This window comes from Stegodyphus dumicola, chromosome 10 (assembly GCF_044657685.1).
Source record: "Stegodyphus dumicola isolate Sdum_Otavi_A_Nest chromosome 10, ASM4465768v1".
In the NCBI taxonomy this organism is placed as follows: domain Eukaryota; kingdom Metazoa; phylum Arthropoda; class Arachnida; order Araneae; family Eresidae; genus Stegodyphus; species Stegodyphus dumicola.
The window spans coordinates 120784749-120812662 of record NC_140777.1 but is presented as its reverse complement, the minus strand read 5'-3'; the positions used below and the strand labels follow the sequence as shown (position 1 = coordinate 120812662).

At 31.2% G+C, this 27914-nt stretch overlaps 1 protein-coding gene and 2 long non-coding RNA genes across 3 annotated transcripts in view; 2 read left to right on the top strand and 1 right to left on the bottom strand.

Moving 5' to 3' along the window:
* Positions 1–27914, top strand: part of LOC146995083 (uncharacterized) — a 174902-nt gene that overhangs the window by 5554 nt on the left and 141434 nt on the right. The gene's annotated exons all lie outside the window — the stretch shown is intronic.
* On the bottom strand, positions 1022–14193 carry LOC118199479 (uncharacterized). Its single transcript, XR_004759949.2, has 3 exons — positions 14067–14193; positions 12366–12403; positions 1022–1211 (listed from the first exon to the last, which is right to left on the bottom strand). It is a non-coding gene; the product is annotated as an uncharacterized LOC118199479 (long non-coding RNA).
* On the top strand, positions 11405–26371 carry LOC118199478 (uncharacterized). Its single transcript, XM_035371353.2, has 2 exons — positions 11405–12074; positions 23347–26371. Exons 1-2 carry the CDS (start codon positions 11606–11608, stop codon positions 23814–23816), a joined length of 939 nt encoding a protein of 312 aa, XP_035227244.1. The 5' UTR covers positions 11405–11605; the 3' UTR covers positions 23817–26371.

Genomic DNA, 27914 nt, shown 5'->3' with positions numbered 1-27914 from the left:
TAATTTTGAGTTAAAGTTACTTTCCTATCTTTCCTTAATTTCAGTTTACAACTTACGGCCAGAATGTATTTTCAGAATCGCGTTTGAATGCAAATGAGGAGAAATATTTAACTGTGAAGTTCTACTGACTTCGTTAGAGAACCAGAGATTCTGATCAGCGCGCGTTCGCCTTTTAGTGATACTCTCTAACAAGCTATTATTACGATCGGCCGCACTTTAGGCCCTTGATAGCTTTGCCGTTAATTAACGTTAAGGGGCCAACTGTGTTAGAATCTTGATAGCTTCGGGTATATCTTTTTAATTAAGTTTTAGTTTTTAGTTTCCTGAGTTCAAGCCCGAGTGGAGGCTTTATTGTAAACTCCAAGAAAGGAGTCATATGTTAAACTTTATTTGGAATAATAAAGGTTAATTAACCCTTCTCGAGTTTCTGTTTTCTGTCTAGCGATTATTCGCTTAGCAGTTCTCAACGTTCCAGACACATTGCAGTACATTCAAAGTTTGGAATCTTAGATGGTATTTTATCCTGATCTGGAAATTTGTACTACTCGCATTATATGCATTTCTCAATGTAAAATATAACGAATGAGGAAATGATCTGGATAGAAAAATAACCTTGTTTTCGAATGCATGTTCTTACTTTACTTAGATCATCCAACTACAGACTAATATAAAACTGAATAATGATGCAGTTAATTGTTTCAATATTTTAAGGATTACAAACAGTAGATTATTCCAGAATATTGTAGGAGGAAAGCGAAGAAATGGGGAAAAACGATTCTATCTTCGTTGAATGATAAAAAGATGAGAAATGGGGTGGGGGGGGCCTAATACGAAGGGGAAAAATCAATTTCGTGCATTTTATAAACACCAAAATCGGTTAATCGTACAGCAAGGCTGATAAAAACTCTCTTTAGAAATTTTGAAAAGAAAATAATTGTAAAGTTTGTTGTTAAATGATTAATGATTCAAGTCCATTACATATTCGAACGTAAGCATTAAGGACAAGAGCAAAAGTCACAAAATTAGTGACCGCCATTTAATAAATATGAGGAGGAAAATAAGTAAGTAGTAATAAAGTTATAATGGTCTAAATGAAATTCACTCAAAATAAAACATGATTAAACAGTTCGCAAACATGCTTTACAGCATTTTTTTAAAAAGATAATTCGTAATTTTGTGTTCTTTTCGGTACTTCTTCTGCCAGCTTCCATCTGAAAAAAAAAAAGAAAATAGTTTAAGTTATTTTAAATAACTGGTGAAGTTATAATTAAGACAGAGTATTGTAAAAAACAAACCAAAATACTTTATCACCCTGAGGAAAAAGTCGCTCACCTTACTAACTAATAAATTCGAGAGGCTTGTTTTAATCTATTCGAGTTTTCCATTAGCTAAAAATAAGCTAAAAAATCCATTGGATTGTACAGTCATATTAGGTTAATTGAAGCAGGAAACATGAAAAATGAGCAATGCCCTCGCCGGGACTCGAACCCAGACCTCTCGAATATGCGCCGAGTGGGCTAATCGTTACACCACGAAGACATGCTGGAAGAAGAGAGAAATACTTTATATATTATTGAACTGAAGCCAAGTTATTCAGATGAAAGTTAGATTGCGTGTTTTACTCATTTAAAATACAGGAATTTTAGAAACTCACAAACAGGATGGATAGTATTGTTAATTTTTAGTTGCACGGCAAATAGTAGTTTGTAGATATTAAGTTTTATCCGGATGAGGAAACATGAAAAAAAAAAAAATCAGCTATATTCTCTCCTGGACTCAATCACGTATCTTCCAACTGCTACCTAGAAGTGATAACACTTTCACGTGTCAGGAATAAGATGATTTCCTAGCCGTTTAAATAAGCTTTATAGCTGAGATTTACTCCTTGTTATGCTATTGAAATTTAGTTTGATTTCTGTTTAGATGCGAAGCCAAAAATTCCTTTTGGCAAGGTAAAGTTAAACATGTGCAGTTAGTTATCTAGGTTTTATCTTGCTGACCTAACAACTGATTTCAGTTCGCAATCATTTCACAATAAAAGCTGACATATTCAAAAAAGAAATGATCTAGAAAATCGCTGCTGAAAAATAAATGGAAATATACATCTATCAGTGGTTCTCAAACTGTTCTGCCCTATGCATCCTCTTCACCGCTGCTAGAAGATTATTCTCCTCCCTTTTCCTGTCCAAGACCAAAATAATAATAATAATAATATTTTTTAGATTAATTTTTAACTTGCTTTGTAAATTAAACAGCAAAAAGGACAAAAAATGTTCAAAAATACGAAAATTTGAATAAAATAGTATTTTTATATCCATAAACTAAAACTAAATATTTCATAACTAAATAAAAGTTTGACAACAATTCCTCTTCTGAAACTTTGATATCCCCGTCGAAGAAAATCCTCCCTGGTTGAGAACCCCTGATCTACAGCAACTGATCCCGGAAGCAAACCAAAAAAGGTATGAAAATCCAAAATTTTATTGTACTGAACAAATGTAAAGTACAATTTTATAAATATTATGATTGCAGAAGAAGAAAAACTAATATTCCCACATTAGAACGAATTCTGAAAAAATTCGATAGAATTTTCCATTATTCTTGAACGACGAGATGTTGCAGTAATGTATTAATATACTTTAGCTCTTATTACTTGTTTAATGTGCATACATTTTATTTTAACGTATAAAAAATGCGTATTACCTTAATGTCGAGCAATTTTCTTAATTTCAACTAAACAGTTTACGAATGGTTACAGTGAGGTTTATATACGCCCCCGCCTGGGTAGAAATCGCAACGACATGATTACACTTGAACGGCAATCTCGAATATTTTAATGATAAAGCACTGCCCCTTATAAAGGTTTAGGAGTAATTTTTCTTTCAATAACTCTGCTCTGTTATTAGAAATGACGTAATTGGTATCCTGCGCTGCCTTTTTTTTTTTTTTTTTTTTTTTCGTTGATGCGTTACACGTATGCGGTTTGCGATAAAAGGTCCCCGTCTCTCTTTATTCATTTTACAACCATTTTAACTCAACAATAAATTACAAGCATGTGTATTAAGATTCTTCTTTACGATCTACTGATACGGCACTATCATTAGTGTATATATTTGTTTATATTGCATGTCGATGAAAGAAGTAGTATAAGTATATGAATACATATTAAGTGATTTAAGGTTTTTTAAATTAAACTTAGCATCTCCCCTTTCTTTGTCGTCGTTTTTATATCGCTTTAACATATCTGACGAATTGAGTTTATTAAACTAAAGAATGTTAAATATATTGTTCTTTTCCTTTTCTTTTTCTTGAAATATTATTTTTATTTGGTCACAAATTAAAATTTGAAAACTTATTTGATGTCATACATATTATTTCAGAAGAGAAAGCATAATGGGGTGCTTAGGTCTATGTAACTTATGAGAAAGTTCAAAATTATGGAATAAAAGGGTGAATATGTTTTGAGTGTATCTTAAAAATTCACCAGAAATATTTCCAAAATCTTTGCCGAACGCTATTTCGCATATACGCCTTATTTTAATTGTTTCCATTTAGTTCGTCCAAAGCTAGAATTTTATTTATACGCAGTTCAACATTCATTCATCAATACTGAATGCTTGCTGGCATCGGGACCGGCCAATAGCTACCAACAATTTTAAAGAATTTGCATCGATTGTAAATAAAGCCAAAGAAATCGGACAAATTGTAAAAGCAATAGACAGCGAAAAAATTTTCAAATAAGAGAGGAAAAAAGCTCAAAGAATTAATCGAGAAATGATGAATGAAGAAGTGGATGATCTTACAAAACTAGCGGACAGTGAAAGCAAGATAAAGCGCTTTTAAAGTTGCAAGAAGTTAAATAAATAATTTTAAAATGCACAGGAATGTGTGATTTTGCAACAGCGATTGACCCAAATGAAGAATGCAAAGGGCACTTTAAGAAAAGGCATTGAAAACCCTTGCACTCCTTACCGCGAAACGTTTATCGAGTTGCACCTGTCATTGCCCAAAGTAAACATCAGAAGCGGTTTTTTTTTTTTTTTTTTTTTTTTTTTTAATATTTTATCACGGACTTATTGAGCTTTAACAAAATTACTAATTTGTTTAAACATTACGTACTTTAGAGCGTTTGCGGAATGTGGTTTATGCAGAATGTATTAATAATGTGGTTTTATCTTATGCAGAATGTATTAATAATGTAATGTTCGGCAATTCATAAAACTCTGCTGAAATCTTTGAAGAGATCATACAGAACTAAAAACGTATCAAAGCTGAGTCAATCAATAATAATAATAATAATAAGCCCACAAACTTATTTTCTAATTTATATTTTTTACTTTTTAACTAATATAAAATATTAAATATATAATTCTGCATTAAATACTTTTTAAACTGGCTGGGAAAAAAAAATTACGCAATAGGCCTCCGCAAACGAAATAATCGATATTGAAATAAATGGTGAGTTTAGGTTTTTGCGCGGAGGAGATTTGCTTGTTTCAATTGATTATAGCAAAGTACACTATCTTCCTAACAGAAAAGATGCCTTCGTGAACGACTTTCTGAGGAATATCGGCTCTTACATACGTTACACATGGGGAAAACTATGGAATGCGAATTCGAGGTAGTTTCCTTTAGAAAGAACCCATGAAGACATCCCTTCCTGGGCAGATAACCCTCGTGTACTCTGCCATATTCAAGTAATCTAACTTAAAGAAAGCCCTTATAACATAGCGTAACGTAAACATTCAGCCAATTTAATATTTCACACAACTCTATCCTGTACAAGAAAATAGAACACTTTAATGTTTCACACAACTCTATCCTGTACAAGAGAGATTCGCTTATTTTCCAGGCAGTCCGTTCGCTTGGAATCGAACCAGGTGTGAAATGGTGACAGTTGTTTAACTGAAAAGCTAAATAACCTAAAATGTTTTATATTTATAGGGAAAATAAGCGAATCTCTCTTGTACAGGATAGAGTTGTGTGAAACATTAAAGTGTTCTATTTTCTTGTACAGGATAGAGTTGTGTGAAATATTAAATTGGCTGAATGTTTACGTTATGTTATAAGGGCTTTCTTTAAGTTAGATTACTTGAATATGGCAGAGTACACGAGGGTTATCTGCCCAGGAAGGGATGTCTTCATGGGTTCTTTCTAAAGGAAACTACCTCGAATTCGCGTTACTCATGGATGAAACAAAATAAGGGCTTTAGAACTTATTGTAAAGTAGATATACCTGATATTTAAAAGTATCTGTAATATCTATTCAAAATTTAATTTTTAATTTTCGCTTTCGTATCCCTTTCCAAAATAAAATAGTTCAATTATGGATTATCCAGAAATGAATAAGAGTAGTTTATACTTAATATCAGTACAAGCTCCGAACTAAATTATTTTATAATGCAGAATTTCTATTCCAACATTGTAAAATTTTCAGTGGTCAATTATTTAACAACATAGCCTCAAGTTCTGTCTTTATTTTAGAAGTAATTTTTGAGTTATTTTTTTAGTTAGTTGAGTAATATTTGTAGTTTTATTCTCAAGATAAATATATTTAAGTAGGTTATTGCTTGATTTTTTTCCCCTTAGTTCGGTCCTGAATGTTAATTCTAATTTTATTTAAAGCTTTGTCCATCAAGTAATTTTAAACAGTTAAAATATTTCTTGAATCTTACGTTTATTAATAATTATGAGTAATTAATTATTTATGTCCAACGAATTACTGGTATTGTTACGAAATGTACAGCCGCGGTAAGATGGCTTCCCGGCAAAGCATTTTTAGGGTGGCCATAAAATGGCAACGGAAGGCAAAGTTGCCACATTTGGCAAGAAATCGCCCATTTGGCTACATTTGGCGAAAAATTGGCGATATACCATGGACGAATGGAGAACCTTCTGGAACGAATTCTTACCGGTTTAGCCCAGAATGTTCTCGAACACAAGCCGAAAGCTATATAGACACTGCTGGTCCGCAGTCAGTGAGTGTGTGCCTCGGTTAGCGAGCTGATAGTTAGTATCGAGTTAGTGTCTCGTCTAGTGAGTCAATCCTTGCGGAGTCGATCGAGTTGACAGCCGGGCAGTGAGTGCCGAGTGGCTCGTCGAGTGCACCGAAAGAGTCTCGTAGTGTATCTCGGTTAGTGCATCGTCGAGAGAGCGTGTTGAGCTGCGGGAACGACTGAACCGAAGAGTCAGGAGCTGTGCTCTTCGTGTCATCGAGAGCATCGCGAGTTGCAGCGTGGAGAGTCTCGAGAGTACATGGATTTCCGAGAACGACCAAGCAGAGTCGGGAGCTGCACTCTAGTGCTTTGCCGAGAAGCTGTCTGCACCGTGATAGCCTGATAACCTGAAGGCTGTGTCGCTGATCGTGTCAGCGTGTTTATAACAGTTCGAGGACTGTAAACGAGATTTTGGAGCTGTCCTGATTAATACCGGCCAATAAAGTGTGTTTCGATACTTCATCCAGTGTCGTCATTATTCACTCCAAATCTACGAACCTCGTACGAACATGAAGGAAGAAAATAACGTAACGAACTGGTGCCAGAAAGGAAAATAACGCAACAGTATTATATTTATAATGTTTCATAAATAGAGTTACTGTTATAATTTTTGTGACAGTTGTATTGGATTAATGGTTTTACGCTGTTTTTACAAATGAAATTATTGAAATAGACTTTCAAAAATTCTGCAACATATCGGATCATTTTGTATTATTATTCAGAAAAAGGAGATCGATTGATTAAATATTCACAAAATTGTAGACAATTTGAGTAATTAAAGAAACGATGTAGTTAGTTTATCATTCAAATTATAAAAACTGTAAATGTAAAATACATTATTTTAACAAAGCGGAAAGAAATTTTGTGACAACAAAATAAGAAAATTTTCTGATTGAACCATTTAAAAATAATTGATTCTCAATTTAATTTTTAAACTAGTTTACTTTTAAACAAAACATTTTATTTGAACGGAAAAGAATATATGCATCATCAGATAGATGACAATAAAATTCCAGGTTAAAATTTCCAAACGTTCCCTTTTATTCCTCAGAAAAAGCTGTTCCTATGTATAAATGGAATATACAGTTTTAAAATCAAAGAAAAAACCCATAAGCTTGCGCCCGGCTTCAGATCGAATTTTTAACCATAAAGAAGATTATTGGGGGAAAAGCATTAGACAAAATCAATCAACCGATGAAGAGAACAACAGACTTTTTTTCATCCAACCCGATCGAGGTTTTTTTTCCACTCCCATTCTCCCCCTTCTCTCTCTGTTTATTGCATTCTTGTCTCAATCCCAACTGATACTCGATCTTTAATTGAATTCGAGTATGAGGTTACGCCATCGGAAAGGAGGTTATGTGCTGGGATGTGAATGTACGTTAGTAGAAAGGAGTCAGGTTTTATGATAGACCAGCATTTGATAATGTTAGGAATACCTAGTGATGACTCATGGAGGGTTCTCGTGACAGTAAAACTAAAGAGATTTACTCAAGCAATTAGTTACATTACTTACGTAATCACGTATTAGGATTTTAAATACAGAGTAAAAACATGATTATACATGACACCGGGAGCCGATGCTTGCGACATACATGAACATTTTTAAACAAAGCTCTCGTAATTTGGGATTAAAAATGTATAAAACATTTTACCAATTGAAATTGAAAAATGTATAAAACATTTTACCAATTGAATAATTGAAAGTGAAGTCAAAGAAACCTTACAAAACTCAAAAGCAGTTGGCAGCAAAGAATTTTTCAGATATTGAATTAAAGAATAAGCTAAGAAATGACGTATAAAAAATAGAGTGATCTTATAACACCAGCCGACTTTGTAAGCAGCGATAATGAAAAAGATAAAGAACCTTAACGTACCAGAATTTAAACGAACTGTTGAAAAAGGCACAGGAACTGTTTGATTTTCTATAGAAAGTTAACTTTGCGGAACTGGAAGCTAATCGTTTTTGAATTGTGCGAGATACACACGTACGTACGTATAGCCGTCATGAAAAAATCCATTTGAGTGGGTGATGAAAATCTTGCCTCACACAGTTACGTAGAAGCAAACTGTATTATAATTATAAAAGCAGTTCACTGTACTCCGTTTTGACTGAAAATAAGGTCCAGAAATTAACCATACCGGTGACATTAAAGAGTTCAATTAATTCATTCAATGACAATTTACTTTCAAAATAGCAATGGGAAGAATCGCAAACTCACGAAGATTTGTTATATTTACCACTTAGAAAGTATGCTTCAAACTACGAATTCTGAATTTCGATATGCGAACATATTACTGTGTAATTCTTTCCAATAACGATTTTCAAAAAATTTTAAAATTTAAAAGGATTCTGAACTTGGAACACAACTAACTCATAAATTGTTTTATTTCTTTCTTTCTTTTTTTTTTTTTTTTTTTTTTTTTTTTTTTCCAAACTTCTTTACTTTCGTATGGACATTGAGAATACTCAATTACCTTATATAAGCAGAGATTTAGTTAATTTAGTTGTGAGAATATATCTGATAGATATGGCAGTGTTTTTGCCGCATATAATCAGCAAGAAATTATGTAAAATCTTGTTACTTTCGTTTATAAATAACAAAACATTCTTTTCAAATCTTGGAGGACCGTTTCTGGTTCGCAGAGCACAGTTTGAGAAAAACTGTGTTAAACTAATCGGATGTTAAGTAAAATCTCGGTAGAAGCAGAAAACAAAAAGGTACGCTCCCGGATTAACCGATGGTGGATTAACAAGGAAGTTGTTTAAACGCCCTTTCTTAGAGTAAAGTTTTTTTTAGTCCTGAGCGATGGAGAAATATTTATCATAAATCATCAGGGTAATCTAAACTATTTATAAAAAATACGGAAAGAAAACCAGTATACGTGGGATAATAGAATGCAGGTAATGCTGGGATTTTCATCTTGTAAAAAAAAAAAAAAAAAAAAAAAAGACTATCAGTTGTTCCTAGATCGTGCATTCCCCCTGCATGCAGTATGAGTCTGAGATGACTGATAATCTTTTAATCTAAGTAACCAGTCAGCTAACTTCGGCTGAAAAGAGCTGTCGTATTGCAAAATTATTCTTTTCATTTGTAGCCAATTAACGGATAAGACATTAAAAGTTAGTTCCATAATTTTGTTTGATATGCAAATTTATTTATTGATTTGTCTCCTTTTTACAGCAAAAAACTGCAAATAAACATTAAAATATGAAATTTTTAGTTCAATAAAATCCGAATTCGGGTTCCAGAAATGAAAAATTTACAATGAAGCCAGACTCTGTTGATAAACTTCTGCTGACTCTGAAAAATCTTTATTTAAGAAACTCATTCTAAAACCAAGTTTTCTCACATTTAAGAAACTTTAACAGCTGTCACATCAGCAACAAAAATACACTTCCCTTCTGCACAGGTGTGCTGCGAATGTGTTGAATTCTAGTTCATTTTTTTTTTTTTTTTTTACATTACAGAAGTCGTAACTGAATAACTTAACAGTCCTTAAGGAGTAATTACACTTTTAAGAGTTTTCCACTGTTGATAATCCTTCTCCACGCTTATATTTCTTAAAATATTTTCCCGGTCAATATTAAATGACTTTATCGTTACTTGAATTCTTCAACAGCAACTTCATAACTTAGTTTAAGCTATGGACTTCGCTTTACGTATAGTTAGGAAATTTCGATTAGGTGTAAACTTTAATGCAGTTACTTCGTACAACGTATTTTTGAGCTATAAAATTTAATATTTTTTGTAGAAGAAGGGACCAATCATGAAATATGACTATTTTTTTTCTTCTGTATCAATAAGCTGGAACATATTTATCATTAAAAGGTGATCAGAAGGGCCGAAAAGGAAAGCTGTCAGCTTGAATGTTAAGCATATTTATGTTGTTGTGCAAAATACATCAGGCTTAGTAATGTTTAGTCAGTCTGTATCAGATTTAACAAAACAAAGAAAAACCTTATATCAATTTCATTTAGGTTTTTAAAATATTTTAGTGCATTTCTTATTAAAATTATAAATTTTTAGGAAAAATATAAATATAAACATGAAAGTTAATCAACTATATTTTAGTGGATTGTAAAACAGCCAATAAGTATTATAATGTGCATTCCCCCTGCATGGATGGGTCTTAATTAAGAAACTACTTCAAAATACCTCCCAAGTTTAAGCTTTTCGATAAGAGTTTAGCTACTGTAATTAAATATAAATAGATGCATAGCCAGAGACAGAAAAAATTGAAGAATATTTAATTAAACACTATACTATACAAATAACGCACGTGCGTGTGTGCATTTTATATCATACAGTATTAAATTAAGTACTCTTAAATTCTTCAACATGTATGTACTATATACATATATACCTTTTTTTAGGCTATAATTTCACGTAAATTATACAATTGCATAAAAATGATGTAAATAACAAAAGTAATATAAAAATCGAAAGTTAGTGTCAGAAAAGTCAGAAAGCTTAATGTTGGGCCTGGTTTAGTGTATGGATTTAACAATATGTTAACAGTAACTATATGCCTACATACACAATATAAATTTATTAAAAATTTATTTAACTGATTTTAAATGTAAGATATTAGTAAAAGGACTTTTAATAAAAGACATTTCCTTTAAAATTTAATTTAGTTTACACCAGTTACAATTTATTTGAGAGTTCCTATAATTTCAACATTAAGTCAAAAATGTACTCTTGCTTAATTAGAAGCTTTATTCCTCAAGATATTTCTCCTCTGGGGTACCAATATTTAATTTTATTTAACAAACGAAATCACCAAAAAAATATATTTAACCATCCGCGAGGAAAATTTTAATGATAAACAATGCTTATGAAATTAACTGAGAAGCAACATCAAACTCACTTAAATCTTAATAATAATCATAACTTCTCTTATACTGTTTTCATTATTTTCATAACAATCTGTGTTTCCATAGCATCATTCGACTTATAAAAAGAAAATAAAATCGAAAATAGTTCACTGAGAATCCTGGAATTCGTTCCTTAATCGACGCTTAGAAGATCGCTAATTTCTAGCACATTAAAATTCTCCATCCCACTAATTACTTAAATGAGCGTTCCCATCCTCATTCCTTACCCCCGGCCTCCTCCCTCCCTCCTATGCACACACTTTCTCTAATGCAATAAACAGGACATTACCTGATTCTCTTTAGCTCCGTAGCAGAAACATCCCTTCGGGACGGAGGGGGGAGGCGAAATCTCGAAACCACCCTCACATGATCATTAGAGCCGATCTCACCAACCATAGCAAGCAGAGAATCTGACGTCACGCCACATAGTCTTCTATTGGTCGAGACCGAAGAACCTCAGGGAAAGACAAATGTCGGTAATAAGGATACAGTTGACATAGAACGAATCCAAGTAGGTTCTAATCACCTTCAGTTTAAAGATCTCTCTTGAGAAAGTAGCTTATCCTCTTTCAGATTCCCCTGCATTACTGAATAGTCGACTTTTTTTTTTCCCCTGTAGAACTTAGCAATAACGGATGAAGTCATTCATATGGTAACATCTTTAAGTTAACGTATCATCGCTGTATATTATTTCTAAACATCTTTTATCGTGAAGATTTCAAAAAGCATGCAAACCACAATGTTATCTTTCCCATACTCATTATCGTGTCGTCCGTTCGTGGATGTCTCTGCTGCTGATTCCATGACATCTTCCTCACCATCTAATACACCAAGTCCACCGGCGGCCAACTTCGTCAACCGATGCTACGATGCCGCAATGTCCAGCCGATTGCCGAATTCAACAACTACTTTCACCGGCTTAGTATATCAACAGAAAAGTTATCCGCAACCGGAAAAGAACATTTCCAGAATTACTTCCAGGAAGAAGTCTTTCACAATCGAAGCAATTTTAGGACTTGATGACAACAGAATCGAGAAAGCAGATAAATACGGCGATGATTTCGCTCCAGGAGGCGGCCGCGACGGGCGGTTATTATCCCCGAAATCGTATACTGTTCCATCGGCCACACCGAGATCAGATCTGACGGCGCTCTTTTCATCGTCTGTTGAATCCAGTGCATTAAGAAATGAAAGAGGTAAGATGTCTTATGTTGTTCTGTTACTTTGCTTTTTAATTGTTATACATGAAAAATCTGCATATATAATCAAGAAATAATAATTAAATCAAAATTTAACTTTCAAACAGAAAATATTCTATTCAAATCAAAATTAAAACAAAAACAGTTAAAAAATTAATAAAGCACAATAATTTGATAAAATATCTATCTTATGATTTACAAACATTTTTAGCAATTCTGCTTAATCCTTGGTTAAAAATTTTTCTAAAACTTTGCTTTTAGTTCTCGAATGTTTTTATGGTTACTTACTCGAGTATTCTGCTTTTAATGCCTGTGTTAGGGTCACGCTGAAACAGATATCACAACAATTAATTAAGTTTAAAATATTTTTACAATTTTTTTTAATTCGTTGCACATTTAAAGCACTTATTTTAATTAAATAATCTTAACTGACACTTAATTTTTATTTTGAAATGCTTCAAAAATTCCAAGTTATCTAGATGTAACTCAGAAAAGCGGCTGTAGTAAAAAATTTTCGGCTACTCCTCGGAAAAGATCAAATGATTTTCAACATTTATATTGCTTATATGAATTTATTTTGTTTTATTTTAATTTTTTAACTATATGCCTACATTTTTCTTTTAATTTTGATTTGAGCATTTCCTTTTGGAAAGCTGCTCACTTTCATAATTTAAATTTGATTTAATTTTCATGTCTTCATTATTCAATTTATTTTGCAGCATACTGCACAATTTTAATAATATATATCATCTTTAAATTTCTTATTTAATAATTATATCATCTTTTATGCACAACTTTTGTTTATACATATTTATTTAAAAAAATTGCAATTAGGGGTTTTAATAGGATGCTTTAGCTATTGGCAAATGTGTGTTGTTTATTTTAAATATTTAATCTCTTGTAAGGTTCTCGTAATTTTTTTTTTTTCCTTCAACACTTCAATTACATGCGAATGTAGTATGGTTGTCTTTGATATTTTTAATTGATAACGTCAGACACTGAATGAAATTCAAACGATCAAGCAGGAGAAACGCATTTCCGCTTGTTTAAAACAGACAAGAAAACTTTGCTTGGATTAGTGCCATAAATCGAAGTTTTTAAATCATGCTGAAATAAACTAAGGCATAAACGCAGTGTTAGTTTTCCTGGAGGAAAATGTAAGATATTTAGCGCTATTATGCTTAATGTGCGATTTATGCATAATTATGAAGCATAATAATCGTAGATATCTTTAATTTTCAGATCAGGCAGGTAGAATTCTTCTTTTAAGTAAAATTCTCAAAACTATTTTTTGAAAGTAATTGATTTCCTGAAATGAAAGTGAAACTCAGTTATATGCAATCTAATATGATAGTTGTTAAATGCAAAACTGGAATTCTTATAAAAAAATTAATTAGTATCTATACTTGTAAAAAGTGTGCTTTCAGAATTAATATCAGATATCAGACACTGCTTACGGAATTAATGTCTACAGAAATGTAAAGAAATGAAGTTCAAATTAATAGTTAGCACAAATTAATGATTCTAATAATGGTAATTAATACCTGATAAAGATGAATAGATGAATTGAACTTCAAAGAAACTATATTCAGCGATAATTTCCTGCTTATTTGTATCAATTTTTACATTGAACTTATCCCTTTATGTACTGATAAACTGCTGAAATTTATTTTCCTCTAGTAGTATGAATAACTTCAAAAGTTGTATTTTTTTTAAAAAAATTTGTAATTTTACTTTACTCTTTCTCCAGGCAGTATTGTAATTACTGTAGATTTCATATAGAAATACTTATAGAAAATAAGTAAAATATCACAAGTATGTTTCGTACAGAAAATAAGTTAAAAATATAATATTTTTCAAGATTTCAACATAAAACAAAATGTTTTTACATTTTTTGGATCTTACAATTAGTTTGCTCAATATTGATGATTTAATTGCTTATTACGTTAAGGTAAACATGTATTTAAAAAGAAAGAAAAGCAAACTCACCTTCCTTGTTTATTATGCATTTTTCGAATTTTGTGTACTGAAAATAACATAGAATAATCAATTCTTCGTTCCCATCAATGAACTTTTTGTTTTACTAACGTGAAAGATTTGAAATACGAGTATTTATACAGAACCTGTAACGTATTTCATATTCTTTTTTGATTTTACATTTTCTTCAAGCAGTAGTATCAAAACGCAATTAAACGTTTAAGCACATTTTAATAATTCTGTTTTGTAATATATAGTATATAAATAACAATTAATACACATTTATTCTAAACTAGAGTGCATTTGAAGCACCCAATGAATAATTATTTGCAAAAATATTGCACGTAAACTATTAGTACGTGTTAGCATAATTTTGGTGTAATAATGAAGAAATCTGTAACCGTAACTAATCCATACTTCACAGCTTAGTCTCAATACTATGGAAAAATTGACTAATTTTTCAGGAAGTATATTAGGAAATACCAAAAATATTTAAAAGATATTCAAATATAAACAATTGCTTATAAAACAAAGATCAAATAGATGTAAAGTTCAGGTGAAAATAATAAAATTAAGCGTACGTTTAGAAAATAACGATCAAACTATTCAGAAATAATTCAATGAGAGAAGTAAAAGTTACAAAATATAATGCTAATTTAGTAAAAAGTAACAAAATAATTTTATAGGTGATAAGTGGTAAAAGTATGTAGCATGTGCAAATTTAATATTGAATAATAATACTGTAATAATTGCTTACTGAGTTTGCTATACCAAAGAAAGTAAAGGCGAGAAATTGCAAAGTATCCAGCGTTTTTGAAAACATAAATATTCTTAAATGTAATATAAAGAATAAAAATTTTAGGGCACTTCGTTCTACTTCTATATCTACATACTCTGTTTTTTTTTTTTTTTTGTTTTTTTTTTTTTTTTTGTACTTTAAAAAATTTATATAATAAAGTTTAATGCAATAAAAAGTAATTTGTAAGCTTAATTGTGTTTGCCATGCTGAAATGAAGCATTTATTGTGTGATGAAAAAGGTGAAGCCGAAAGACATCGAATTAATTTTAACTTTTATCATGTATAATCATCATCACACCTATTGATCTTCCTGTTCCTGCCTTAGAATTCTCTGTATATCCGTCATAAGCTAAATATTGATTAAATACACAAATTAAAACCGCTACGACCCAATACATCTATGAACTATTTGCTCCTATGAAATCGGGGCTACAGACTGATTATAAATAAGTTATATACTTAGTATAACTAATTTCAATTAATCATTTAATCGGAATGCAGGAAAGATGCATCGATTTTAATCTATATATGACTGATCTCGTACAATAACGAAATATAAGTGATGAAAACTCGCTGTATCTACATGCATTGTAACCGAATTCAATTACACATTTAAGAAACAAATAGAAAATTAAAAATCTAGTTGTATATCCGATTATATGAATAACTTAATTAGTTGTCGTTTTAGGAATATTTGTAAGTCATTCCAAATGATGGAGGTTATGAAATATAGGAATATTTTCTAAATTATTTATGTTAACTTATTTTACCGTTATGAATTAAGAAAGTTCAATAATAAGAGAAAACTCGTAAATAATAAATGCAAAAATTAATCTTTTTACCAGTTCCACGTCGAATCCCATTGCTAAATTTTAATGAGAACTAATAATAATCATTACCTCGGAATAACATTCTTTCGAGGTTTATGTTTAGGCTGACATTGTTTATAATGATATATAGCTACTATAAGTGTACGCTTAAAACTTTAGAGAATTTACTTATGGTTTCCCAATATATATAAACAAATTTAGGATAAATAATAATCAAAAATACGGAATTTTATTCTATGAAATTTTATTCGGGTTTAATTTTATGTTAGGTCTCTATCAGGGCAACACAAAGAAACTTCATGTATGCTTTTCATATAAAAGGACTTACATTTCCGAGGAAAGAGAACAGATATTTTCCAATAAAAGAGATTAAAATCTCGAAAAATGCATCGTTTTTAAACTATATTCGAACCATAACCTTCCTTACGCATTCACTGCTCCCTTCTGTATATGTTTGAGTATACTGCTGCTGGAAATAACACACAGTATTTCCAGCAGCATCCGGATAATTTTTAGTTACATAAATTTAATTAACCATTCGTAATACAGTTCTCATAAGAAGAGACAACTAGGATCAGTTATCTACATGGCAGCAGAATCACGTGTCTGATAATTAGTTATCAGAAGCCTCAATAAATTCCGGCTGGAGGACATCAGCTTCCGGTGGCACATATATGTTCCGTTTGTCTACTGATAGCCTGCTAATTCCATTCTGGTGATAAAACAAATGCGTGAGAAGCTTAGAGGCATTTTCGTCTCGTGGTATATTCGTCCATGATTACCGCTGATATATCAGAGTGTTTATCTACTTTGAAAGCAGGAAGCATAGACAAGGGCAATGAATCCTTCATTAGAAAATCTTTGGTTCAGAGTTTAGAAATAAATTTATGTATATTTCTTTCGTTAGATAATCAAGCAAGATTTTTCGTAATTTAGTTAATCTTTTGCTATAGTTTCAGATTACACCTCAGCTTAATATTTTCCTTCGCATGTAGTCTAACCTAACGAATTTGTGCACCTGAAAAATGAACATGATGAAATAATATTCTTGGAGTCTTTTAGTATCAATAATTATCTTTTTAACAATTACGAAATTCCACAGAAATTTTAATCCCCAAGTCTTAGTTAAAAATGAGTAAAGATTGTAAAATTTCTTATAGAATACTTACACGATCAAACTCTAAACGCATATGAAAAAATCAGTTTTTATTATTACATACCTTAGCATATTTTGCCCTATTTTTCTTCCTAATTTGCCAGTTATATTTTCTATAACTTTTGCATAAACTTTGCATGCGCACAAAACAGCATTTTATATGTTTATCTTGATTTTAGTGGAGAAAATACGAATTCACATCCTTTGTATTTTTCATGTATCGCAATTTTATAGGAGCCAGTATTCAATAAACACAAAATTCCATATCAGTACTTCGAATTTACGTATAAATGCGCGCAAGCAAATACTTACAGCATACTGGTAGGGAATTTGCTCTGTGATTTGTCATAATAAACAATACCTCCGTAGCCAAAGTAAAGAATTTTTATTATTAACAAGTGATGCGAAATTTAATACTTTTGGCGTAAAAGAAAACAGAAGAAAGTATATCGTAAAAGAAAAATATTATTATCATAAATTCTACAGTAAAACACCTTGATGATCCGAAACTCTGCAGAAAATTGTTTTAGATAGATTCGTAATGCGAAATCATAACTTTCAGGGCTTTTCGCAGTGAGATAAGAGGTTCCCTATATAAGAACCCATTTACAAAATTTCACAGTTCTAGGCATGGCGTTTTTTCTCCAGTTTCCTTCTTTTAATTTAGTTTATGAGATATGTTTTTTTTTTACTTATTACATGCTCCGCCTCCGCCCATAGACACTACATCGGAAGAGAGGGATGCCCCCATAGAGGTACTTTTTAGGGAAAAATGGTTCTTATTTTCGATACACATGGGGAAAACCACGAAAACGCGCTTTCAGCCAGCCTGTTCGCTCGAACGTCGGACCGAACTTTTCAGTGTTAGCGGCTTTTACCACTCGGCTGCATGTGGACTTTCTGAAGATATTAAAGAATTATTATCAAGATTCCAGCTCTGTAGACCCGGGCGGTTATTTGACCTAGCTTATTATATTCCTTACTTATTTCCATAAGAATTGCGATTAGTTAAAAATTAGCATCGGTTCAGAGTTTAGAAACAAATTTATGTATATTATTACGTTAAGACTTTACTTTAAAATGTAGCTAATTTTGTATGAAAAAGAAATATATTTCCTTTCTTGAGTTTATGATATATTCAAAAAATATATATATATTGTTAGCAAGCAATGGACGGATTCAATCAGCGATTATGTAAAAAAAAAAGAAATGAATGTATGTTTTGCAACAATGTATTAAAAAAATGTAGAGCTTAACACTCAGATTAACTCATATTAAGTTCTTATCTGCTTCAAAATTCTTCAATATGCACCAGTTCTGATAAATTTCTCTTCGATAATCGTCGATTCATAGCTGTAAATTTTTTTAAAAAATATATCGCATTAATAGTTACCTTTAAAAGAATTTCACAGATCTTTTGATTTAAGCGCAGACGCAGCATTTACCCTCTTTAAAATGGATTACTTGGTACAACTAAACAGTTTCAGAACACTTAATGGATAGGAACATTCATTAAGGGCAATAGCAAAATTATTACTCGATTATTTAAATCCTTTTACGAAATTCTGCAAAAAGTAAGCCTCATATAAGAAGAATGATATTCTAAAATAGATATTATATTAACGTCTAGTAATTATCAGCTGTTTGGCATCCGTTCTAAATTTAAATATTATTAAAATTTCTGATGTAGCTAATTTGTTAAAAAAAAATTATAGACAATTATCTAACAAAAATTACCAGAAGGTTCAAAATGCAGCTGTAAAACTCTTGTTTTCTGAAGGAACAAATAAAAATTCTACTTTAAATTAAATTTCAACGTAATTCTTTAATTCTAAAAAGTTCCAAATATAATTTAGAATTGAAAATATTGATAATCTGTAAAACTATACATACATTTTAAGGAGTCGATTTCTTTTTAAAATCGGCTTTAGTTGCTAACAAGACTTTTTTTAGTAAAATATTTTCGTGAAATTTTATGTACATGTTTTCAGATGCAGAAATTTTTAAAATGGATTACTTGACAAATATTTGTTTATTTCATAAAAATATGAAGAAAATTATCAGTTAAGTAAAACATGTTCTTAAATTCGCAATAGTTCTTACTTAAATGTTCGAAAACGTACCATATATTGTAAATCATTTTCAGATTTTGATAAATTTCTTTGAATACGAAGTACATATATTTTTATTTTTCACAAAATGGTTACGGTTAATTCTGATGACAAATTATGTTATGAATTATAGGCGTGTTTTTTATTCATAATTAAGGTTTAAAGTTTTTAATAAATTTTTCAGTCCTACAAACCTGTACAATAATATGAGTTTTAATAAATCTAACGATATCGTTTACTAGTGCTTTATTAAGTTAGAACAATAATGGAAAAACGGAAGTTACATAAAACGGAATTATAGCAAAATAAATACTATCAAAATTTTCGATACAAATCAAATTAATTCCCGTAAAGTAATGCGATCATAAACAATGTAATAGATAACAAAATTAATATGATTTTAGTAATATTTTACTGCTATTGGGAGTTTTGCTGTAAACTGAGATATTAATTCAGTGCCACTGCTAAAAATTCAATCACAAAACTCACTTATGTCACTCAAATAAAATAAATTGCCAGAGACCGATATTCATTATTACAGATTCCCCAACATTTAGTAGCGGCGCAAAAGCTTTTGCACGAGAAGAATAGTTTGCCCGCCTATAACTTGTCAAAACACTTGACTCCAATATCAGGGTTTTGACAAATTGCCCCTCTCGAAGCCTTCAACGTACGTCAACTCGGAAGGATCGTGTTATTATCCGTGTCATCGCTAGGGTTACCGTAGCGAATGAAACGCATTGTATCGAATTTTGTCGCCAACATGAAGCTTTTAAAACGAACGGAAAATCGCTACTTCCTATCAAGTTATAGCGTCTATCATGTATCCTTTCTCAATTTTGCTCACTTCAATATTCTATGATGTGAAGGTACAGGGTACTATACTCTAGGCGCGTTATGATAATTAATCCTTGCATCTTTTAATCCTCCTGTTAAGTTACGAAATATATATACAGTGAACTCTCTTGTGACGACCACTTCTGAAAGTAGCCTGTGCTTCTGAAAATATAAATAAACGTTGTTATTGTCACCACACACTAAAAATCTTCTGAAATGATAAATAATTATAGTCCACAAAGTTTATTTCGGAAAACAAGAAGTAGGTTAAAGACTTTGAAAATGGGATCTAAGAGTTAAATTAAATAATTTTGCAGCAAATACTTAAAAAATTGCATTACTTTATAAAGCACAACCATCACGGATATTAAAATCAAACTTTCGTGCAATCAGAATCTGTGATTTTGTTTCTGAAAATTTGTTTATATTTTTTAAATTAAAAAATAATAATAATACAAAAATGATAAAACAAACACCCAATAAAAAAACTTTTTTAATTTTTTCTCATACTTCTAGTCTAATTGTTATCTTAAATAACTTTGCAGTGCAGTTATTTGTATTATGATTTTATTGCATGCATGTTTGCTTGTTGCATATTGTACAGAAAAACGTAAGGAGCTTGATTAAGAAAACCATTCTTTTAAAAGGACTCGACGCAAAGAAAGAGTTTTGAATCCAAGTTTGGAACGCTTATCTTGATGTAATCAAAAGCTGGAACATAACAATCTAGGTTCATCTTAGATTCAACTATAAAATACTGATGTAAAATACTTCTCTTCCCCGCCCCAGCATTTAGCGCACTGACTTCGAAGAAAATAAGCTGAAAAACACAAAAGTATTTATTTAGCGGTAAATGCAGTTATTGTATTATTGCCGACGCTATTATGTAAGAAGAGAGCACACGGAAGTAAATGTTGACCACTAGTGGATCCAAGGTTTTCCATAAATGTTCCATTACTGTTTTCCAAACTAATATAAAATAGGTGGTTTAATAATATATAATAGGTTTAATAATATATAATAGGTTAATAATATATAATAGGTGGTTTTTTATAAAGGTGCTGTGGTTCGATTTCATTCCCTAATTAGTAACTTATTTGAAAAATGCTGCTTGCAAAAAAAGTACCGGGACTTTATTGGCGTGTGCGTGTTAACTTCACAAAGGTTCTGGGGCCATTTCGAGTCGCTCTTTCCAAGGCAAATAGCAAGTAACAATTAGTATTCTTGGAAAAGATTGCAATGCATACTCGTCATTTAACATCATTTTTACGAAATATTATTCTCCAGATATTCATGCAACTCTTTTCTTTTTCAATGCTTATGGAATATTGTTAAAAAAATTTGGTTGATGCTGCAGTATAAAGGAAATAAATGTTGTTAACCAAATACCAACAGAACACAACAGGGTAAAAGGCTAAAATAATGCTTTACAAAGAAAAGAAATTTTAAAGTACAAAAATATGACTTTTAAAAAGTATAATCAGGGATTTTTATGAAAAAAATGACATATTTTTTTTTAAAAAAAATGAACAGCTTCTAAGAATCTTAACATCTATTTAATTTTTTTTTTTTTAATTAACAGATTCTAAGAATCCTATAGATTGTTTCGTCAACAAAATCGATACAAATTTCGGATGAATTTAATTACAAATCTAATAAAATCCTAATTTTTCTGCTGATAAATAATAAAATTTTTTTTTTTTTTTTTTTTTTTGATTTGCTGAAATTGAAATCAAAAGAACTTGAACTGACTAACTATGTTACTCAAATGTGTCTCATATTTTATTATCTCTCATTTGCAGCGGGTTGACAGAAACTTCAGCTCAGTAAAAATTAATAATCGCCAAAGAGCGATATGTGCCTGTTAGGTGTGCCCAAACCTGACCAAGGATGTTACTTGGTGTAAAACCGTTCTCAGTGCCCCGTCTACGGTCATGTATTTGGGGATCGAACAACGTGGGAGGTTTTTCGCACGTGGCCTCAAGCCTTTTGTTGGCACTGCCTATGGAACGGGGGGAGGAGAAGCAGCTTTGAGTCCGTGGAAAAACTATGAGCAGGAAGAATGCGTACAAATCGCTTGACATGCTAATAGGGATCGTCGGGAACTTGAATGGGGAAGAAAAAAAAAAACGATAAAGCAAGAGATGCTAAAAGTATTACGTGGCGTTTGTCCCTCAAATTCCTCTTTTAATCATGCTTTATTCTTACGTTTTCCAAGAGTATGACAATAATTTACTAAGCATTGTTTCAAATGTATTTTGATTTGTCTGGGCTCAGTATTTTCATTTATTCTAACACACTTTTATTTAGTTCTGAACTTATATCATCTATGATTGTAAAAGAAGCTTCATCTAATCAGAACCCTATTTTTCTTACGCCGGTACCCATTTTTTTTCTGAAAGATGAAATAAAATTTTGCTGCTATTAGTTTATACAATTTATTATAGCAAAAATAATCCAGGATGTCTCAATACCAGCATTTTAACATATACAATATAAATTCAAAAATTCAATTGGTATGTATTTTTATCACATGCAGATTGTTCTCGAACAGAAGTTTATTCTTGAAAAAATTGTAAGATGCTTTAATTGTCTTTTATGAACTTCAGTTATTCTTCCAGTCCCTTCTCCAGTTCTCTTCTAAACAATTCGTAAAATTGGTAACAAAAAAGTAAAATTGCAACGCGCTATGCAATTGCACTTATTTATATGCAATTTTAAAAAAACTTAAGACAAGACAGTTTGTTAAATTTTTAGCAATATAAAATCAAGTTCAGTGGGAATAGTAAATGATTGTTCAGTCCCGAAAAAACAACTTTCAGTGACATTTCTAAACACTTAAACTCCTCCGTAATGTTCACTCTACACTTTTTTTTTGGGGGGGGGGACATAAAAATTTTAAGCAAATTAAGTCTCATATGATTAAATATGTGCAGTAACACTACGAATATTTCACATGTAGATATCTCGCAGATGGTTGTGTGCCTGGGAAGAAGAATAACTTATTTCTTCACAGCAACCAATATGCGACTGCCCTCTTGCACAGCATAGCGTGAAAAATGCCAGTTTAGTACGAAGAAGAAACTATTTCTAACTGTTGATTTAGTGAAGTTTTTCTTGCAAATTATCCAAAATAAAGATAGAAATGAAACCAAAAAAAGCCCCTGACTATGGCATAACCGTTTACCCTATTCACATTGTTTGTTTTGATAAACGAGATGGCCGTGAGAAGACAGTATCATTTAATAAAAGTATGGGATAAATATTTAGTATTATAAAATAAAGATGGGATAAATATTTTGCTCTCATGGAATAAAAGTTTGGGACTAATATTTGCTATTATGGAATAAAGATATGGGACAATATTTTGGTAATATGGATTATGGGATAAATGTTTGGTACCTTGTAATAAAGATGTGGCATAAATATTAGATATTATGGAATAAAAGTATAGATTACATATTAAGAACAGACCCGATTACTTTAAATAAGTATTCAAATTTAACTGCTTGTTGTTTGGTTACAAAAAGCTTCACTAATCTTATTCTTTTATTTACAGAAAACAAGGCCAGGGTACATCATTCTAACTCTGATGTCCAGAGCAGATTCAATTTGCCTTCCAGCACGAGCAACATATCATCCAATTCAAACGAGAAGCCGACGATTCTAGCCTGTGCCAGCAACCAGAAATCTGTGTCACACAGTGGTAAAATGAAACGAATTCGAACCATTTTTACACCCGAACAACTTGAACGCCTTGAAACTGAATTCGAACGTCAGCAATACATGGTGGGGCCAGAAAGACTGTACTTGGCATCAGCACTGAATCTCACAGAAGCTCAGGTCAAAGTTTGGTTTCAAAATCGTAGAATAAAACATAGAAAGCAACACATTGAAATGCAACAAGCCAGACTTGCTCAGTTGAGAGAAGCTGAGAATATTGAAAGTGAAGAAGAATCAGACCAAACTAAGTTAATGAAAAATGTTTCACCGGGTTCTTGGGAAAACTCTATGGACGAAGGGCATTAATCTCACTTGTAACAAAGCAAAACTGTAAAAATCAGCATTTAAAACTATATTTAGGAAGCAAAGTGAGACAAAGCGCGATAATAAATGCACGCTTATATCAGTTCGGTTCATAACTGTCTTGATAATAATTATCGGTAAAATGCAGTGATGTTATGTGTTTCTTTTAAACAGTTACCGCGCATCCTTGCAGCGTCATCACTGGTTGTTTTCCTGTAAGCTTCATAAGCGATGCTCTGTTTTTAATCATAATGTAGATATTAAAATTTGAAATCATAATGTAGATATTAAAATTTGAAACAATACAGCAATGAATAATTATAAGCAATAACAAAATAGAGCCATTTCGTCTCATATTTGGACAAAACTTGTGTGTAAGAATTAAAATTCAATAATTTGTTATCTAATTTATGTATGAGGTAGATGTTACATGCAGTGAATAAGTATTTTTTCAAAAAGAAAAATTTCGCATTTCTGCAGTTATTTCCTACTTTTTTCTTTTCTTTCATGCAAGATGTATGTAAACTTTTCCTTTCCTTCGAAACTCGAGTAAAATTTTACGTCAGTTATAATCATTTGGAAATTTCTGATTTTTTTTTTTACTTAAAGTTTCTTATAAAGAAGTTTATTCAGTTTTTTAAACACATATATAAGTGTAATGAAATTCAATGGTAGCCATGCCTTAAAAAGATTTTTTGTTTATAACCATTAGTCTTTTCTTAAAAGAAAGTGTTAAGTATGATAAATATTTGCAAATTAACGTGTGTATTATTATTTATTTGACTAGAATTTGTACTTATATTCTATTTGAAGTATTTCAAATTTATCTAAATACAAGTAATTATCAGCTTTACCAGTTTTTATCTTCAATGAATTAAAAAATTTTAAAAAGTTTTTTACCCATAAGGCAGAAAGCAAATTAATTTTGTCTATTAAAGTGCAGTGGTATCTCGGTATATGTCATTTATTCATTCCAGATCCTTGAACGTATACTAAATAAACTTTTCCAATTAAAAGGAGACTAATTAATCTACTCCTATTATTGCTACACTTTTTTAATACTAAAATACAAATGTAATGGGTGAAATATATATACTATGCGTAAGATGATATGCACATGATACTGACTGAACATGTTTGTTTGTTAAAATTTTTTTCTTCCACCGAGATCAAAAGCAAATTTTTAACATGCTCTAACGTCCATGATATTTGTTTGCTAATCGATTTCACCTTCGCAACCTTACTCGATTTTAGCAGCGCCCTTGTTCTCAAAATCGTAGCCACCGTCATACTCGCCGCATGGTATCCATTAAGTAAGTTCAGGATACCACATGTCAGTGATCTTTTTTCATCTATATAGTGATTCTAGCCATTTTCTCTGTTGCTTTATTGTTCTCATCAATTTACCTAAAGCTCATTGTTAATGAATTTACAAAAAAATTGCGGGAAAACACAATCACTTGAAAATTCAGAGCTATAGCGCGAGTTGTTTACTTAATTGTAGCAACAGACGTAACTACGCCTGTGAGTTTGGTTTATTTGATTATGGAAAAGCCCTCAAAGGCTATCTGCCTAAGGGAAGGGATGCCTTCGTGGAGGACTTTCAAATAGAAACTGGTTCGCATGCACGTTACGCATGGGGAAAACCACGAAAACGCCGTGCTGCCAGTCCGTAAGCCGGGATTAGAATCCCGGGCCCAACTATGTCCCAGGGAACTAGTCTTCAGCGACTTTACCGCTCGCGTCCAAACAGGGCGTATACCAAGTAGGACGTATTTCAAAGCGAACATATACCGAAGCACTATTGTATTTAATAAGATTTTAATGAAAAGAATAGACAAAAACTGAAGCAAATACTTGCATGTATGGTTTCATTAGTAGTAATACTGCAAAAAATTTCATGTATACTGCAGAATAAAAGTGTTAGATACTGCAAACAAAGCGAGTCCTCTCTATCTCGACCAGCTCTGAAACTGACAAGCATTTCAGAAAACACTGCTCTCTAAAACGACCACCTTCACAGGAGACCAAAATCGTATGGAACAGTCTGCGGTCGGGTTAGAAAGGAGTCGCTGTAATTTTCACTTTAATTATGTGTATGTAGTGTAAATATATCTTTCATCTGTTGTTTATGAAAAATGCGTTCCTAGTGGATTCTTAAAGTATTGTAACGCACATTACCAGTTGCAAAGTGATTATAATGTTGATATATTTGTGCTTGACTTGAACAATATGATTCAACACAAATTAGAAGGATTCTATTTGCTATAATTAGACATACATGTGAACAACAAAATATGTGAAGAATGGTCTAAGCAAAAATAGCACGATTTCTTATCATCTAGTCCAATTTTTGTACAAAGCAATTTTATTTAATGTTTTACCTTTACTATGCGTATTGGTTTTCCGAGAAATCATAGTAATACGTATGCAATGTGAAATAAATGTAAATTTTCTTGAAATCTGAGTGTTTTATTTTCAAAATACTGTCTGAATGGTTTTTAATCACTTAATTAATTTCAATATTTTTTGTTTTTATGGCTCATTAAAAAGCAAATGAAGTTCAGTTTAGAAGTACTTTCGGAATTCCTTTATCTTCCCTCTCTTTTTTTCCCCTTCGCTCTCTCTTTTTTTAAAAATTATTTTGACATATTTCTTCACTGTTATTCTCTATAAAAGGTTATTATTATCTTTTATAAAGAATGACTACCGTTTATTTCATTTGAAATTTACTATAACACTTTAAACTATAAAATTATCTCAGCAATGTCTCAAATATTATTATTACAATATATGAAAAATTTGAGACAATAGGACAATCGTTTAACATTCTGCTCATGTAACATATTAACATATGACATATACTCAAAATTCGATTTGAAAAATCTAAGGTTGATTTTTTTTCTTAATTAAGTTTAACCGTAAGCGAAACTACCCTAGATTTGATTTAATTTCACATAAAGGCTTTCTGCATTTCGAGTTAACATGACGCAGTTCCATCACCTTCAAGTAACGAAATGTTTTTGTAGGTTAATGCTACAATAGTTGGGTATTAAAAGAAATACCCCGATTTTCTTTCATTAGTTCGCCATACTAGACTATGCAGAATGCATAAAAGTATAAACAGAATTTGGTTAAGAGGCTTAAGCAGAAAAGAAAAATGAAATCAAGGTTGGAACTTGAAATAATTTCTTTATTAAATACTAAACTTCTGAAATAAAATGCGATTTGTATTTCAACGTTGTAAATTGAGTTCTAATAGGCAAAATTTCTAATAGAGTTACCTTTTATGTATGATTAGATTTTGCGTTAGGATACTTTATTCTATTACCCAGGGAAGGCTTTAGTTCTTATGTTATTCCTTTTCCCCTTTTACTTACTCATCAAATAGTAAATCAATGTGAAGTTAAGAAAACAGAAGATTACCCTAATTGGCTAGCAGTTAATTCCAGAGTTTAGTTAGTTAGTCGATTAACTATGTCGACCGTATTAAATTTCAATATGATATTTAAAGAAAAAAATTTCGAATAAATATGTGAAATTCAGGTTTTTTACCTATCAGTATAAGACCGCATTTTATATTTAAATAATACTTATACTACTTTCAGTTAGAATATCTGCACAAATACATTGTACAGTAGTGTTATTCCAAAATTCCAACTGGAGCTTTGAATTAAAGTTCTGTGCTCCTGAAATATGAGAAAATATCACTAATCGAAGCTACATAAAGTCGGGTTTTTTTTTTTTTTTTTTTTTTTTTTTTTTTGTAATTTTAAGGGAGAGGGCTTTTTAGCTTTACTGTTATGCGTCGCTTTCTTCGCCCTTAACGCTACATAAAATTCCGGAGAAAAATCACGAAATGTATCAAAACAGTGTATCTTTAGAATTCTCAGTAGAATGTTAGGGATTGCCATAATTTTTTTAATATTCGCTACATTATTTCTTTGAAAACTAGCCGCTCGAGCGGGCAGCCGTCTATAAAAGTTATTATAAAAATGTATATAATAATTCTAATTAGTCTAGCTAGTGTCATTTCAAAAAAAAAATCAACATATCTAATTGAACGTCTTATTTAAATTCGTTTTTATTAAAATGAATCAG

Bases quoted from the DNA above. Each gene is read 5' to 3' on its own strand.
- LOC118199478 (XM_035371353.2), top strand. From the start codon at position 11,606: ATGCAAACCACAATGTTATCTTTCCCATACTCATTATCGTGTCGTCCG. The intron at 12,075-23,346 runs GTAAGATGTCTT...TTTTATTTACAG, and splicing joins TGCATTAAGAAATGAAAGAG to AAAACAAGGCCAGGGTACAT.